Source organism: Hyaena hyaena, unplaced genomic scaffold, assembly GCF_003009895.1.
Source record: "Hyaena hyaena isolate Hyena2069 unplaced genomic scaffold, ASM300989v1 scaffold_234, whole genome shotgun sequence".
Classification (NCBI taxonomy): domain Eukaryota; kingdom Metazoa; phylum Chordata; class Mammalia; order Carnivora; family Hyaenidae; genus Hyaena; species Hyaena hyaena.
Window position 1 is genome coordinate 952,160 of NW_024080865.1, and position 17,359 is coordinate 969,518.

At 52.6% G+C, this 17,359-nt stretch overlaps 1 protein-coding gene across 1 annotated transcript in view; it reads left to right on the top strand.

Moving 5' to 3' along the window:
• RAB6B (RAB6B, member RAS oncogene family) overlaps nucleotides 1-17,359 on the top strand; it is a 55,149-nt gene that overhangs the window by 16,749 nt on the left and 21,041 nt on the right. The window contains 1 exon segment of the mRNA XM_039243884.1: nucleotides 8,958-9,016. Within this exon segment, the coding sequence (XP_039099815.1) occupies nucleotides 8,958-9,016 (59 nt within the window).

The window sequence follows — 17,359 nt, forward strand, 5'->3', positions numbered from 1 at the left end:
AACAGTGAATGTATTAGAGCAATGATTGGGAAGGTCAGAGTCTCTGGGAGGGTCAGAGAGCCAGGCCTAGAGCAGTGGCCTGAGTCACACCAGGACTGGTCTAGGGGGGAGACATGGTTCCCATGCTGGGTACTGGCAAGAGCTCATGCTCAACCCCACAAGGGCTACCAAAGTATGCAGACCCAGAGGGGGTCCCACCCCTCCTAGTCTCACATTGGTCATTTCTGGTGGAGTCTCATGTGAGGGTCCAATGGGAGAGCCCTGGTCATGTGCCTACAACATGGCTGCAAGAGAGGCTCCTACACTGGGGAGGATGGCTTTGGACCTCCTCAGACATAGGAGGGGTATTCAAAATGATTGGGAGGCTATTCACTATTGTTACTGATACATAGCTACTATATCCTGATATTATTTTAAACAGTTATGTTTTCAAAAGTAACTAGTAATCCTTTTGGAGGAAAAAAGGTGGGGGTGGTTAACCCCGGTTATTGTAAGTGCAAGCATTCCTGTACACAGCCAGTCACGTGCCAGACAGCACAGCCTCTCCATGCCAGGGCACCCTCACCGGCTACAGTGCCCCTTGCCCCTCCCTACAGAGTAGACAGCTGGAGCACAGCCCCGTCTTGGGCTCTCAGGGCTCCAGGCCGCCAGGGGGTGCCAGAGGGGATGGGATGAAATGTTTGAAAGTTGGCAAAGCCCAAGGGTCAGAAGGACTCTGGCCAAGCAGGAAAGCCCGTGTTGGTGCTTTCGTCCAGCTTGGTAAGCATTTGTCACCAGCCCCAAAGTAGAAGCAGGCCTTCAAGACCATCTAGCCCGACCTCACTGGAATAATGACCTCTTCTTAGTCTACTGAGTGGCAGAGCTGAGATGTATGTTGGTAGGGGAGGGAGGCAGTGGATGACACCCCATGGCCCCTGACTCAGAGCGGGCTTTCCTAGGATCACTGTGCTTGCACAGCGGGGATAGGGATGGGTGGAGGACAGTGGGGAAGTAAGAGGGTCAGAAACAGGTCACGTTCAGACTGGAGCAGGAGGAAGGGCTTCAGCCCCCACCACTGTCCTGCCGACCCCTCCTCCCAGCCCCTCCTCCCTCCCCTGCCTGTCTTCCCTGGGTCCCTCAGTGAGGCCCAGGTGGCTGAACATCCTCTGTCAGAGGGAATTAACACACTTAATTAAAGTGTCCAATGAAGAGCTTTGCATATTTCTTAATTACCGACTGAGTCTTTTGGGGGACGGTTTGAAATGGGATTTTTCACGTTTCCTCATTTAGCCTACAGTGAGCCAGCTGGCCCCTCAGGGCTCCAGTAGGAGCTGGCAACGCCCTGGTCTGGAGCTGCCTTTCTGAACACAGGGTGGCAGGGTAGGGTGTGGAGTGGGAAGCCTGGCCCCCAGCCCTCCAGGCTTGTCAACCTTGCAGGAAGGATAGACCAGGCTTTTCTGTTTTGTGAAAACAGCTCAGAAGGAAACAAGGATCAGACAGATGTAACTGGTATCTCACCGCTTCTTCTCATCACCATAGGCCCCAGAGCTGTGCACCCATGGTCAGTACAGATTGGGGGACTTTATGGGCAAGGGTATTCAGGGGAATACTGGAGTCTTCTCCCAGGTCCTTGCAGAGCAGGGACAGTGGCCCAGGATGACCTTGCCTCTTTCCTAGCTGCAGGGCAAGGACTGAGCCCTTTAGCAGTCAGGGCCTTCCCAGCTTTCCCCACTTGTGTTCTGGAAACTGAGCTGACAGACTATCTGAGTCAGCTGGGCCCAACCTAGGAACAGGTTATTGGTCTCAGCCGTGGGGATGCGGATTTGCCTTTTCAGTCCCGAGGACCACCTTCTGACAGATAGCTGCAGACATTCTCTGACCTGGGCCGGCTGCGAGCCAAGAATGCAGAGGCCCTTTCCCTGACATGGAGACTGCTGTCCTAAAAACACAGGTATCAAAGAGGTGGGTAGCCTGCCAGCATGACCTAGAAATGGCAGGGGGGTTCTTCTAGGTCTTTTCTGCCTCCCACTATGGGCTCAGCTCTGTGAACCCAGGGAAGATCAGGTGGAACCCCACTGTCTGTCCAACGGTGTCCTGCAGCTGGTGTGGGCGGTAAATGTGAATGTGTGGCCTAGAAAAGAGTATGGGCCAAGGTTCTGGCCTCACTCAGCGAGAGGGCTACCATGGGGGTGGTTTGTGCTCTGCCAGGTCTCTCCAGACCTTCCACAAATTCTCCCAGCTAATGTCTTGTGCTGTGCCTCAGGTTCTGCTCCATTTCTGGCCCTCGCAGCAATCTCTCCACCACACCCAAACCTGTCATGGAGATGACAGGCAGGAGAGGGGTCTGTTATGGAGGAAGTCAATGTTAGAGCAAGAGTGGGAGCTCCTGGCTTGCTCAGCTATCAGCCTGTGGCCTGCGCACAAGCCAGACCCAGGAGCTCTCAAAAGCACTGACCCCAGGGGCGCCTGGGTGGCTTAGTCGGTTAGGCGTCCGACTTTCGCTTAGGTCATGATCTCGCGGTTCGTGGGTTCGAGCCCCGCGTCGGGCTCTGTGCTGACTGCCAGCTCAGAGCCTGGAGCCTGTTTCAGTCTGTGACTCCCTCTCTCTCTGACCCTCCCCTGCTCAAACTATCTCTCTCTCTCTCCTAGAAATAAATAAAACATTAAAAAAAAAAAAAGCACTGACCCCAAAGCCCTGGGAGACTTTGGCTCCATGTGGCAGCCGTGGAGAAATGTGGGTGATAGCTCTATGCAGAGGACACCGCAGCCTCCTGTCTCCAGCCCCATCCAGTCCCTCCTCTGGGGACACCAGTCCCCCTGATGCCCCATCCCCATCAATCAAGACCCAGCCCAAACGGCCACCTCCTTTAGAAGACCATTGCAGTTCTCTGGTAGAGTGGACTTGCCTCTTCATCGGCTCTCAGTGGCCCTTCCAAGGGGCCCCTCCCATGTTGCCTTGCACTTTAGGTATCTGCACCTGAATGGCTCTGCCACTGGCGCAAGGCTGCTGGGGAAAACAGGGTACTTTCTGTTTTCTTGCCGTGGATTCTGTGCCCAGCACGTACCTGTCTCAGAGTAAGCCCGGGGTGGGGGGGATGTTGATTGCATGTAGAGGCCTCTGCAGCTACCTAGAAGCCAGCCAAATGTACAAAAATCTATTATATGGGACCTGCTACTGAGATGGGGACTGGGGCCCACAGGAGGCTGGCGGAGTGAGGTCAGGTGGGTGCTGGTAGCCGTTGTGATAGCTAGCATGCAGTCTGCACTGCACTGGGGAAATTTCTAGGCTGTATGGGACTGAGCTCCTTCAGATAGGCTTGCAAAAGCCCTGGGCTGGCAGCTCACACTCAGGTAAGAAAATAACTGTTTAATGATCATGGCAATCATGAGAAATAAGCTTAGATACTCAGCTCATGGGATTGAAAAATTATTATTAGTCATTTTTTAATGGCTTTCTTTCTGAATTTAGTGCTGGTATTTGTGCTTTGGCCTGATGGCTTTAAAGACACCTTTTATGGGTGACCTGAGTCCAGGTGACCTTAGTTACTTGCTGTTTGCCCCTCATCCAGTTTGCATGGGGTTAGAGAATGGCTCTATTGTCTGCTAACCACAAAGCCAGGTGAGAGCTCAGGTGCCCTGGGCTCTCCTCTGCATCTAACCAGTCACTAGGTCCTGCCACTCCCAGCTGTGTTTCTCCAGCGTCACCACCTCTGCTGTAACTGAGATCTGCTCTCTCTCACTGGACTGCTGCCCCCCGTCTGGTCCCTGTAAGCCATTCCTCCCAGAGCAGAATCAGTTTTCTTCCCAAAGCACAGATCTCTTGCTCTGATTACCTAACCCTGTATAATAAACCACCCTGAAACTTAGTGGCATATGAAACGTGGATTTTTACTTTGCTCAGGAATCTGTGGTTTGGGCAGATCCTGGCAGGGAAAGTGTGTTCCTATTTCACTGGGCATCAGTGGCTGGCTCCAGGGGTGAGGGCAAGTCACTGGAAGGCTTGCTCACCCACAGGTCTGCTACTGTCAGGTGGCTGTCTCTGTGTGGTCCTCCCTCATGGTGAGTTACCTTGGGCTTCCACACAGCATGGCAGCTGGGTTGAAGAGACAGCTTGCAGAGTGTGAGGGCGTGAAAGTGCTCCAGACAGAAGCTGTGCCGCCTTTCCTAACCTAGCCTTGAGAGTCCTAGGACATTTCTACCATAGGCACAGGCCTACTGGCTTCACCCCTACACAGTATCAGTGGTAGGTGGTGAAAAGAGCATGTGGGGTGGGGAGTAGGTGGTGGGCCATCATGGAAGTTATGAACTGCCACACTGCACCTCTGAACTTAAGACCCTTCAGAAGCAGCCACCACCCTTGGGAGAGGATCCATGCTCCTTGGTGTGTTCCCTGCCCTCCCGGCCTTGCCTGTCTCTTCCTTCCCCTCCCTCCCTCTATAGTTGGCCCCAGAGATGGATTTTGGTTTAAATCAACCCACTGGCCACACGGAACTTCCTTGAACAGGAAGTGGGTTCTTGAACTTCCTTGAACACTTACCCCTCTCCTCACACATTGGTCAGGCTCCATTTTCCCTGAGACAAAGCTCAGATGTAGAGGCCTCCGAATGTATTTCCCCCATGGCTCCTGGACATACCTCTCTGCTCCCCCTGGTAGCCTGGCCTATTACCTCCAGTCCCTTGTCATGAACTTTCTGTCTGCCTCTGTGCCTTTGCTCACACTGTTCCCTCCACCTGGAACACCCATTCTCTCTCACCCTCACCCTTCCGCAGCTGATTGACTGCCCTGCCTCGCCATTGTGGTCTCCCCGACCTCCCAGCCACCTGGGCCCCCGCCTTTTGTGATCTTCTGCAGTGTTTTATGAACAGTGTTGCGCATGAGACATGACTTTGGTTCCAGATCTGGGTCCGTATGCCAGCTCTAGTGCTTACCAGCTCTGTGACCTTGGTGATAGTAGGTCAGTCATTGGATTGGGATGAGGATTAAATGAGGGAACCCAAGTTAAGCACCCTGTTCCTTGTCTGGTACTGAGTAGAAGCCCAGTTAGAGAGTTTCCTTTTTTCTAAAGGCTCCTGGCAAATAAATGCTTAGTAATGAATTTCATTGCCCTCATTTGGTTGAAAGATTGAAAATGCATTTCCCTGCTTAATCATGTGAGACTAAACTACCAGAAGATGTTGCTGAGCCCTGAGCAGAGAGAAGGGCTCAGCAACAGTACACCTGCTTGTTTAATATAGTCCTGCCAGTGGAGCTGAATCCTTGTCCTCAGGAAAAGCTCAGCTCTGCTGCAGTGGTGTCCAGGAGCTGCCATCACAAGGCGTGTGGGGCAGTGTGACCTTGAGAACAGAGCTGCGAGGCGAGGGCGGCTCCCAGAGGCCACAGGGGCCAGCCGAGGGCAGGAGCTGGTGCCGTACCATGCCGCTGCCCCTCTCGGGCCTCCCCCGGCTTTGGCCCAGTGGTAGTGCCTGGTCAGGTGATGGCTGCAGCTGTCCTGCCCTCCTTCGTGGGGAGACTGAGAGAATAGGATGGCCAAGGAGGTAGATGCTACAAGCTGTCCATTTGCAGGGTCCCATACCTTCCACCTAGGGCAGCTGTGAGGCTCTGAGCCATGTTATCCTGGCAGCCACGGACAGAGTATGAGTGGTCTTGGGGAAGCTCTGAGGCAGGGAGGGGTGGGGGGGCTTCTACTCTAAGAAATGAGACAGACCTGGAGGAACAGTAAGAAATTACTCCCTTTTGCAGCAAATCAGTAATGAACACTTCATTTAGTTCAGGCCTCAGTTGGGGTGCTGGGCTCTAAGTGTTGTTGCCTGCTCACCCTCACATTCTGAGTCCCCCCATGTTCCCCTTCCTGCTTTCTGACCTTCCAGATTGGGTCAACCATGGCCCCACTGCAGAAAAGCCTCCCCACTTTTATCTGGTCCCAAGGAAAAGGTGCCCTGGCTTGGTGGGGCCATTTCCAGAGTTCCATGATGTCCATAGTGGTGGCAGCAATGACCTAGCAGAATCCTGAGACCCACTGTGACCCCAAGATGCTGAGGGGGGTCAGGGATAGGAGCTCATTCCCTGGTCAGACTGCCTCAGCCTGGTCCCACTCAGTCTGACCCCGGCAGTGAATAGCTGTCAATTCATTTCCCCTTGTATAAAACGAGGATGATGTGAGCCCCCATTTCAGAGGTGAGGCCTAAACTGTGCTGAGCGCTTAGTGCAGGGTTGCTGCAAGCACCGAAGTCCTGCAGGCTTCAGGTGGGCAGGGGTCTTGTCTCCCCTGTTCACTCAGTGGTATCATAGAAGTCTGCACCTGGCACAGCCCCTGCATGTGCCTGGGACACTCTCGGTAGGGACAGGAGGTATGTGCTGTCGATCATGGTTGTTGGGGGGATGCTCAGGAAAGACTGGCAGGACCCTACACCTAAAAATGCCTCCTGCATGGCCCCAGTAAGCAGTTTGTTGTCTTGAGAGTTTCTTCGACCTGGCAGTCACTCTGTGAGCCGGTTCTAATCTGCTGCCAGTGGCTGTTGTCTCAAGAGGGGTGACTTGGCATTAGAAGCCCTTGCAGCCATTTCTAAGTTCTCGGCCACTCCGAGCACCTCCCGCACCTCTAGTTGTTTTTTGCCATTCCACGGCCTCTCTTCCCAGCCTGCTCGGCTGCCCCAGGGAAACAGCCGTTGCAGGAAGAGAACTGTTGTCTTCCTGCCTTCTCTCCACCCAGGTGTGAGATGGGGTGTGTCACCACCTAGGGAAGTCACTAGGCTCCGGGATCCCCGTCTTCCAGAGGAGGGGGTAACTTTCCGCTGTCTCTTGGAAAAGGAGGATGCTGTGTTCGCTTCGATTTCGTCTGCCTCTTGCTGGCTCAGGGTTTCACTCTGTGGTCCCCTTAGGAAAGGGGTTTGCAGCCAGGCCTTTCCGTGCAGGAAGCCTTCACTTCTCACCTTCATGTGAAAGTTAAGGGGAGATTTAAGGCAAGTGGAAAGCACTTAACATATTAATCCCTATCAATTTTCAAGTGCGATTAGAAGAGATTGTGGATGAGTTACTGCTCACCCCAGAGATGTTCAGAATAGAAATGTGGGCATTCTGATGCCAGCTGGTACACGACCCGGCACTACCATGCAGAGCTGGCATCAGACCCTGGTTGAAGGGTGTGCCCCCAATGAGACTGCCCCACACTTCAGATGCCACCACGAGTGGGCTGCTCAAGGACACCACACTTTTGACCAACAGGCTGCAAATTCGAGGGGCCCTCAGACCCTCCTCGGGCTCCATAATTTATCACAACAACTCACAGAACTCAGGAGAATATTCTCCTTATATAGTTTTATTACAAAGGATCCACACCAGAAATGGCCAAATGAAGAGATATGATGGGCAAGGTCAATCCAGCACTTGTGCTAGTATTTTTTTATTCTGATATTCTGGAAATTGTCTCAGTATCTCAGTTGTCTGCTGTCTCCTACTTTTAAGCATTTCCTGTATGCCTGGCTGGCACTTTACTTCTTACCACTGCCCTTAGAAGTCTTTATTATACCCATTTTAAAATGCAGAACTGAGGTCCAGAGGAGTGGTGACCACCCCAAAATGATACAGCCACGTAGCACCCCAGCTAGGATTGGAATCCATCTAATCAGTCTGGGTCAGAGCTGGGGCCATCTCAGTTTGCCCCAAACAGTGTTTCAGCTGTCCTTCCTGGCTAGAAGAAGATTGCCTTTCCCTTACAAATGTTGGCTGTTGGAAGGTGGCTGCTTGTCTTTTCTGTGGTCTACAACTAAGGCTTCAAAACCGGAGAGGGACCCTTCCCAGAGATGCCAAGTAGGGCTGCCCTGCTCCATTCCCAGAGATACCAAGCAGGGCTGCCCTGCTCCATCTGGTGACCAGCCACCCCAGAAGGCCCGGCCTTGTGGACAGCCCGGCCTTGTGGACAGCCTGTCCAAGACGCGGGGAGAGACAGGAGGGAGAACCTTCAGGTGCGGCTCTTTTGCTCTCCCTTCCAGGGTTGCCTGTCTCCAGCAGCCCAGAGCAGGAGGGGCTCTGAGCCAAGCTCAGCGGGGCCAGTCCCCCTCGGAACCTCCTAGGCCCATGGCAGAGACTTGATGGGACAGTGTAGAGAAGCACCCCATGCTGGTGCTGACCCCACAGATGTTCCTTCGCCACCCTTCCTCCCCTCCTGGATAATTAAAAATGCTGCAGTAGGTATTTCCGCCACTGCCAGGCCCCGGGGCACCTGCACAGGGTTAGGTCAGAAGCCACCCCCCACACAGTTTGGGAAATTAGCAGCATTTGTGGAGTTCCCAAGAGACAGCTTGGTTTCTCTCAGCCATACCTGTAGGTGACACTTGTGTGGGGTGTTATTGCCCCTTAGAGGGTGTTTGCAAATGTGGGAGGGGGTCCTGTCAGCATTTACCTGGTGAGATCCAGTGCTGCTAAACATCCTGTGAGGAGATAGGCTGTCAGGACTACAAAAAAATAGCCGTGCCCTTGAGAGACACTGGGGGGTAGCCCATTTCCTTCCACTGCACCCTGCTTCCTTGGAAGGCCAGCCTCTTTACTAGTCCTAGGCTAGTGAATGGGGAAAAAGAAGAGTATGCCTCCCTGCCGGCCTGTGGCCAGCGGTAGGGCAGTGACTTCCAGGTGGCCCTTAGAGGGGCATCTTGTCTTGTACACATCCTTGCTCTGATTCTTCTGCACGCTTCTTTCCTCACTTGGGCTCTTGGGGGTTAAGGAAGACCTGAATGTGGGTAGTGAGAGTTCTCCGGATGGGGGAGGCTGCTTGGTGCCAGCAAGTATTCCACTCTAACCCACCCAGTGTAGACGTGGCCGCCGCACCTTGGTGTCCCTCTCCAAGGGCCTGGCTGCTGCTTCTGTTTCTCATTTTATCCTTCCTCTAGACATTTTTGTTTCCTTATCTGCTTTTTTCACATGTATTTGGAGGACTCTAGTTTACATGCCCCAGCTGAACCCCTTTCTTCTTGTTGTTTTGCAGTCGGGAAGACGTCTCTGATCACACGGTTCATGTAAGACAGCTTCGACAACACGTACCAGGTGAGGCCCTGGGCTCCCCCGCCTCCCCCTCCGCGTCTGCAGCCATGGCAGCCACCTAGAGACAACGCCGGCCTCTCTCCAGGGCTTGCTAGTGCTGGGCAGGAGCAGCACGCTCCTGGGTCCCCTGGGCATCCATGTGGCCTTGGAGGAGCTTCCTGTCTGTGCACAGGCCCCAGCCCCATAAAGACCCCGAGCCCTTCTGAAAATCCAAACCCTGGTAAAGGAAACATTTTCTAAAAACCGAGAGAGGACACATTGCAGTCTCTCTTCTCTTGCTCCCCACGGGCAGGTTGAAACCTTACAGAGTGCAGTTACTTGGAGGGTCACCACGTAAAAGAGGATGGATAGGCAAGATGTAAAATGAGGGAGGTGAAAATGAGAGCAGTAAGAGAACTTGTTCCTCGAGCACAGCTATGCTTGCTGGACACTTCCGCACACGCACGTGCACACACACGGTTGCTGAGGCTGGTGTGATGTGTTTGCACTGCTGTATATGGACAGAGGACTAGACCAGGGTGACCTCTTGGCTCCTGGCCCTAGAGGGTGGTCCGAAGTCAACCGGTGGCCTAGAGGTGGCTACAGGTGGCCCAAGGACTGAGCTCCTGGGCGGTGGTTGGTAACATTTCACTGTCCTGGCATTACTGGTGAGTCAGGAGGTTTGTGAATTTCCCCTGCAACTACAGCTTTTCACAAAAGGCACCAACTTTAATCATTTCAACTATTTTTAGGGAAAAAAAAAGATATTTTCTTCCTTTAACAAAGAGACAAATAATCATTCTTCTAAGCAAGTGGGTTTTGTAACATACTAGTTCTAAAAGATTATTAGCTGGTGTTACTTGAGGAAAGGGAGGGAGGGAAGGTCAGTCGCTTGTAGAGTTAAGGAGCATTGGTAAACAGACGTCAGTCGACTTTTCTACTGCAGGACTTCACAGGTCTTTTATTATATCAGTATATGGTTTTGATTTGCCAACAGGCATATAGCATACAGGATCTCCCACATGTATGTGATCCTGGAATCCTTTTGTTCCTGAGTCCTCAGAGGACAAGTATTTAAAGAATAGCCTGGGGACTGCTGTGCTAAGAGGTCCCTCCTCTTCCCTAAATTTACAGAGGATGCAGAGTATAGCTCACTGTGGATTACAGTTCTATGTCTGCTCTTTAGTCTGTCTTCCTACCTCAGGACCAGTCATCATCTTTGCCTCAAATACAGCCACTTTCTCTGCCTCCTGTGATTCCCTGCTTTTCCTCTGCTGTGTGTGATATAGCAGATAACCAGTGGCCTTGGGAAGAGCTGACTGAAGGGTGAGAACATGAGGCTCTGTGAGAGAGACCCTGAGTTTTCTCTGCACAACCCTGGGTGTGGGCTATGGAATGTCCTGGCCACACTTTGTTTTCATTGTGTCTGTCTGCTGCACGCTTGCCGGAGACCTCCTCTGCATAAGGGAGTTCTGCCACATCAGTCTTCGTTTGAGATAACAGTTCTAAGACTTCAGCTCTGAAGTCTGACTTGATATTCATGTGTGTGTGTGTGTGTGTGATGAATGACCTCATAGACATTATTTTTACTGACTTTTTAAAAATACAAAGTTGTTTATAATGCCTCTTGTTGGTGTCCCGTTGAAAACAATGCGGCTTGGGCCCCTGGGTGGCTCAGTCGGTTAAGTGTCCAACTTCAGCTCAGGTCATGATCTCACGGTTTGTGGGTTTGAGCCCCGCATCGGGCTCTGTGCTGACAGCCAGCTTAGAGCCTGGAGCCTGCTTCAGATTCTATATTTCCCTCTCTCTCTGTCCCTCCCTTGCTCACTCTGTCTTTCTCTCTCTCTCTCTCTCTCAGAAGTAAATAAAACATGAAAAAAAATTAAAAAGCAAACAAAAAAACCAATGCGCCTCTTGACTGGCTACTATTCTTGGCAGTAGGTGGTAGTAGATATGGCCCCAGGGCCTTTGCAGTGACCAGTGATTCTCATGGGCATGGATCAAAGCCTCAGCTCCTTCCCATGTCCTTTGAGTTTCTCAGAATCTCCTTCTTGTATCTCCAGTGTCCTCTCATATTGCTTGCTACTAGCCCTGCATCCTGTGGTCCAGAAGGCCTTTCTGCTAGCTGCTCCCCACACAGGCGACAGGCACTCCTCCACACTTGGGCTCATGGTGATGCCTCTGCTGGAATGACCTTCCCTCTCCTCTTTTCTGCTATGAAAAGTTCTTCTGACTCATTAAGACTCAGAGCACATGTTTGCTCTGCAGGTGGGGCCTTCCTTGTGCTCTGTACCATGGCCCCCTCTACCCTAGCACGTTGTCCTTGGGACTCGGTTAGCCTCCCTGCTCCACAGGAACGCCCATGTGCTCTGGCTCTGTGGACAGGCTCTGAGTTTGAGGGGCCAGGACCCCCCGATCTTCCACTGCATTCATAGGCCCAGCACAGGGCCTGGCCATAGCAGGTGTCAAGTACCTCCTGGTATCAGAGTGGCTCGGAGAGGCACTGCCTGCCTTCGTTTTCGGACTTCATCAGGCTGAGAGGCAGCAGGAGCCAGATGTCTTGGTGAGCAGGGGAGAAAGCCCGAGGCAAGCAAGACCCTCCCCATGGTGGGCTTTTTTGACTTTGTTATGGCGGTGGATAGAATGTCTTTCCCAGTGCTCTTTAAAATGGTAATTAGGCTGGGAGGCCAGGGATCCAATTCCGTGCACACTCAAGCCATTTTAATGAACTCTCTGGAGAAAGAGAGGGGGAAGTGGTATTACTTATTTTGTTTTTCTTAACATGGTGGCAGAGACATTTGGGAAGTAGACAGGATCCCCAGGGATCTTGGTTGTCCCTGACCCCTCCCTGCCAACCCCCCAAACATCCTTTCCTTCCGCCCCCACCATTAGCCCAGGTGATCAGTTCCCAGGGAGGAGTCACCCCTCCTTCCCTCCCTCCCATCCTTTTGGGCTTCCCTGGCAGGGTCTCATCCCCTCGATTCCACCTTTCACTCATTCTTTTTTTTTTTTTTTTTTTTTAATGTTTTTATTTATTTCTGAGAGAGAGAGAGAGAGAGAGAGAGACAGCGTGAGTAGGGGAGGGTCAGAGAGAGAGGGAGATACAGAATCCGAAACAGGCTCCAGGCTCTGAGCTGTCAGCACAGAGCCCGACGCGGGGCTCAAACCCGCGAACTGTGAGATCATGACCTGAGCCGAAGTCAGACGCTTAACTGACCGAGCCACCCAGGCACCCCTGCCTTTCACTCATTCTGACGACAGATGTTTGCCAGGTGCCTCCTCTGTGTTTGGAGGGATGGGAGGAGAACCCAGTGGGGCTGCAGGCTGGCCCTGCCCTCAACTGGGGATGGAGCACAGAGGGGGTTCAGTCTTCTCTGCAGGCAGTGAGCCTTCCCTCAGGCTGGGGCTGCACGAGCCTGAGGGGCTGGTGTGAGGTCTCTGAGGATCACAGGTAGGCACAGCTGGGTTTCCCTGCCCCACCTCTCCATGGGTCCTGCCTGTCTGGCAGGCCATGGGGAGATGTCACCTTGTTGGCCCATGGGGCTCAGCAGAGCAGGTTCCCTGCCGCCTGGCCCCCTACCCCAGCCACATACATGCATGCACCATGTTCTCTCAGCACATTTACTAGCCCGCCTCCCCCACCCCTCCTATCACCCCAAATAATCCACTCACTCGAAGAAGCAAAACATCACGACTTGGGTGAGAGTCCTGTCTGCGGTAATTCTCTTGTATTAAATCCCGACTAAAAAAATTGCTTTCGAAAGTTGTTGTAGAAGACACCTACTGGTACCTGCACTGGGGCAAGGCTTGACCCTCTGCGTCGGCCAAACATAGCACAGCTGCGGCCTGGTCCTTGGGCCACCTGTTTGAACCTGGCACTAGTGCCGTCATGATGGAAGGTTTCATGCCCCTGGGGTGAGAGGCCAGGATTCGGAAGCAGCCCTCTTCTGTGGTTTCTCATGGGCTCCCTGTTAGCATCACCCACTGGGGAGATGGCCTGGAGATTCACAGGCTGGCTCAGGCAGTAGGATTTTTTGAATCTCTGAGGTGATTGAGATGACTGTCTAGCCGAGGCCGGAACCAGTGGCCTGTCCCTAGATCTGCCACCATAACACAAGTTAGGAGACTGCCAACCTGTTGGGCTGCTCCCGGAGAGGACCCGGACCTGCAGGGGCTTACTCAGCCACCACAGGGAGGGAGGGCCGTTTCTGAAAGATTGGACAGCTGTGCCTAGACCCAGTCACTCCAGAGACCCCACGGAGCCCCTGGGGAAGGAACAGAACAGCTGTGCCCACTGTGCCAGCATAGGCCGCGGGGTCGCCTGAGGAACCTTCAGCCCCTCAGCGACCAGATGAGAAGCCCTGTCGTTCCTGGCCACTCTGCCCTGAGGCTTTCCCCTCCCCTCTGGGCTCTGAATTCATTTCCTGGGGCTGCCATAGCAAATTACCACAAACGAGCAGTTTTAAACAACAGGATTTATTCTCTCACTATTCTGAAGGCCAGAGGTCTAGGATCAAGATGTGGCAGAGCTCCCTCTAACGGCTCTGGGGGAAAATCCTTCCTTCCTTGCGTCCCCCCCGGCTCCTGGTGGCAGCCTGTCTGCTCACCATGGGCTGCACAGCCCCAGTCTCTGCCTCCATCGTCGTGTGGTCTTCTCCTCTCCAGGTCTCTGTGTGTCCTCTGCTCTTGTAGGGACCACAGTCATTAGATTTAGGGATCTACCCTAAATGTAGGATGAGTTTTCATCTTAGGACTCTTAACTAATTACATCTGCAAAGACCCTAATTCCAAATAAGGTCCCATTCTGAGGTTCCAGGTAGATATGAATTTGGTGTGTGTTGGGGGCGGGGGGTGCGTTCCCTCAACCCACTACAGCACTACTCTGATCCCACTGGGGACCAGACCTTCTGGCCTGGGCCTCAGCACCATCAGACGAGGCAGGGGTCAGTGGCTGTTGTAGTGGGCCTCGAAGGCTTCCTGGAGGAGAGGGCGGGAGGATTTGACTGTAGCTGCGCTGGAAGGAGGGATGATGTCGTGCTGAAGGAGACGCGTCTGTGGAAGTCCAGCACTGTATGTGTGTGGTGAGGAGGGGGTCTGCCGTTGCAGTGGAGGCTAAGAGCGGGGCCTTTGGATGGATTACTGCATTTTGATGTTCATAGTTATTTCACTTTTGCCTTCCAGGATACTCTGCTCCTTCCTTTATTAAATACATACTTTCATGTATATATCTATGTCTATATCTGTATCTATCTATGTATATACATAGCTACTGTGTATTTTGCAACAGTTGTGAAGAACATATAATGCAGACTAGATTCATTATTATATATTTATTCATTTTTCTCTTGATTTTAAGACATTAAAATTTTAAAGTTAAAGAATATTTTTGTGACCCCCTCTAAAAGTACCATGGCTCCAGGCTTTGACCCTGCCGTGCCTTGTGGATAAGTGGGCCCAGATAGTTGGCACTTGGAAGGCCCTGGAAGCCCAGAGAGGCTTGGGCTCATCGGGCAAGAAACAGAGGGCTGTTGAGGGTTCCTTCTCTGGGCACTGACGGGATGAAAGACCTCAGAGTTTGTAGGAAACACATGGGGAGCGCTGGGCTGGGGCAGAGGTGACGGCTCTAGGCAGGGCACACAGACCTGGATGCAGCTATGTGTGGAAGGGCAGGGGAGGGAGGAGTGTCACTGAGCAGTTCTGCAGGGGTACGTGGGAGGTGAGTGAGGGGCCCGGGCCAAGGACAGAGACACCACGGGGCAGTAGAAAGGATGAGTGAACAGAGGGGATCTGTGGGGTGCAGAGGAGGGAGAGGCCTGAGTGGGCCCTGGGTTTCTGTCCAGACACCCTCGAAGACTGTCAGTGCCATCAACACACAAAACCCGAAGAGTCCAGTGGGAAGTAATGATGGAACAGCCCAGTGAAGGTGTTTGAAAGTTACTGTTACACGGGGCAGACCCTCAAGTAGTTGCGCAAAATCTGGGTTCTTGATGCCCTAAGAACTAACGAGTCTTTGGGGTTGGAGTGTGGGAAGGAGGGGGAGGACCAGAAGGAGGGGCCCTTTCCCTTAGAATCTAAGGTGCTACATGTCTCTGTGTGGCACCTGGGGGAGATAGGGATCGGCTCTTTGGCCCCTGGTAGAGGGGCTCAGAGTGAGGTCACACACCAAGGAGAAGGAATCAGCATGTTCCCTTCTACCTCAGCTCACTCTTTCTCCTTCAAAATGATGCTACATGCAGAGGAAGCCTGGATTCAAGTCCCAGGTCTGTCACTTAGGTGAGAGACCCTGGACCAGCATCCCAGTTGCATTTTCTTTTAGCCTGGAAATTATTTGGGTAGGACTTAACCCCTATATCACCTAGACTGGTTGCCTCAAATTTTAATGTAAAGATGTGGTTAATTTGTATTTAGACCATAGCTCACATCGGTCTTAAAGTCTAGATGATAGAAAATCATCGGCCGAAAATACTGTTGACCTAGACGTGCTGTATACTATCTAGAGAAGCAGAACAGGGCAAGAACTCGAAGACAACAACAACTCTGCCACTAGCTCGGTCGATAGTGATGGAGTGGAGCTAACCAGAACGTGCTACCAAAGCCTCCTGCTGAACACTGGGCCTCCCAGCCACCCCAGCGTTTGCACCTGGGCAGTGCTAGCCACTCTGCCGGATGACGCTGTGCTTCCGGCCGAACACAGAACTCTAGTCCTCACGTAACTCTAGCAACACGATGATTTTATTACATTAAGGGAGTGGAGTTCCATCTTTGCAGACATCAAGCTCTGTGGCCAACATGTGAGGTGACAGTCTTCCATAGTAAAATCCCCCCTGAATGCCAGGCAGCTTGGCAAGATGCCCCTGCCCTCTGAGACCCACTGGGGCACCAGCAGTCACCCAGGTGCCCCCTCTGGAAATTATCTGATTCTGGACTGAGAGCAGACCTGCCGTTATGCTAACATCTTTTCTGTCCCTCCCTCCTCTCCCCTGCCCTTTTCTCTCTCTGTTTTGTGGAGCATGCACGAATCAACAGTGTGGTCACCTTCTAGTACAGAAAGCTGACCAGTGGTGGCTTGAGAAGAGTTAGGTTGAGGTTTTCCAGGTGCAAGCAGTCGCGGTGGGACTTGAGGTGGCACAGCCGCACGGTGATGCTGTCAGCTCCTGGGCTCTTGCCCTCGCTCTGTTCCTGCGTCTGGTGTGTGGGTTCTCATCTGCATGCAGGCTGGCTGCTGCTCCAGACATCACCTCTGCATTCAAGGCCGAAAAAGAAAGCTAGAGCTTCCCTAGAATCGCCTCCCTTTCCAGTAGATAGTGGCTCATGTCTTATTGGCCAGAATTGGGTCACCCAGTGATCACCCTTAGCCTCTGGAGAGGCTGGGAAAGCAGAGTATCGCTTTGACAGCCTTCAGGCAAGCAAGGAGTAAGAGGTGGCCAGTGGGTACTAGGTGAGTCCACCAGCAGCAGCTGCATGTTTCAAAAGCTTAAATAGACTCATGATGCGGTCTGCCCCCAGATGTCTGTAGTCTGTCCTGTTCACTTTGTAGGTTACCCCTCAGTGGCTCTTAGACATCCTCAAAAGTCCATGACTTGGAAGCATCTTTGACCCTGTTAAGAAGAGGGCTTTCGTGCTTGGATCCTTTCAGGGCCCTTTAGGAAGCCTCCCAGGGAGCATCAGGCCACATATCTATGGGCATCTGCCTGGCTTTTGAAGGGATATACTGATTTTGATGAAATTTAACCCCTTATTTAAAGTTGCAAGGTAGTTATTGTTTGCTTGATGTTCCAGACCACAGGAGATAAAAAAACAATCTATAGATATTTAAATTGGGTGGTGGGGTGCCCTAGCCACTCTCCACTGGGAGGGAAGTAGCCCCCAGGACTGTGCAGACCTGGAGGCTGAAGTGACTGAAAGCACCCAGGTACCTTCACTGTGGCCTCCCAAGGCAGCATCCCCTCCCCCAGAGCTCATTGCCGCACTGCTGGCAAGGGCAGACCGTGCCCAGCACGTTTTCCAAAGGCTGCCGCCTCCTTCCCCCACAGCGCCCACTTGCCAGGCTGCATCCTTAAGTGTTGCCAGCCTCATTTGCATGCTGATTTGCATGACTCTACCCTCTGCTCTCATCTGATGGTTGGTGCAGAGCACCACAAACAGCAGCTTCATTGTCAAGGGCTTGTCATGCCCAGCTGCTTTCTGCCACTTATGGATTCTTCCCCAGCCACGGGCCAGGGCCTGGCTGAGGCTAGAAAAAGGCACACATACACTCCTTTTCAGGATTTCTCTTCCCGAGAAGAGTCTTGAGTCAATTTATGCAAATCACCATGCAGATTTCCACTGCAGACTTTATTACTGTGTCTTGTCAGAATGTGGATGCAA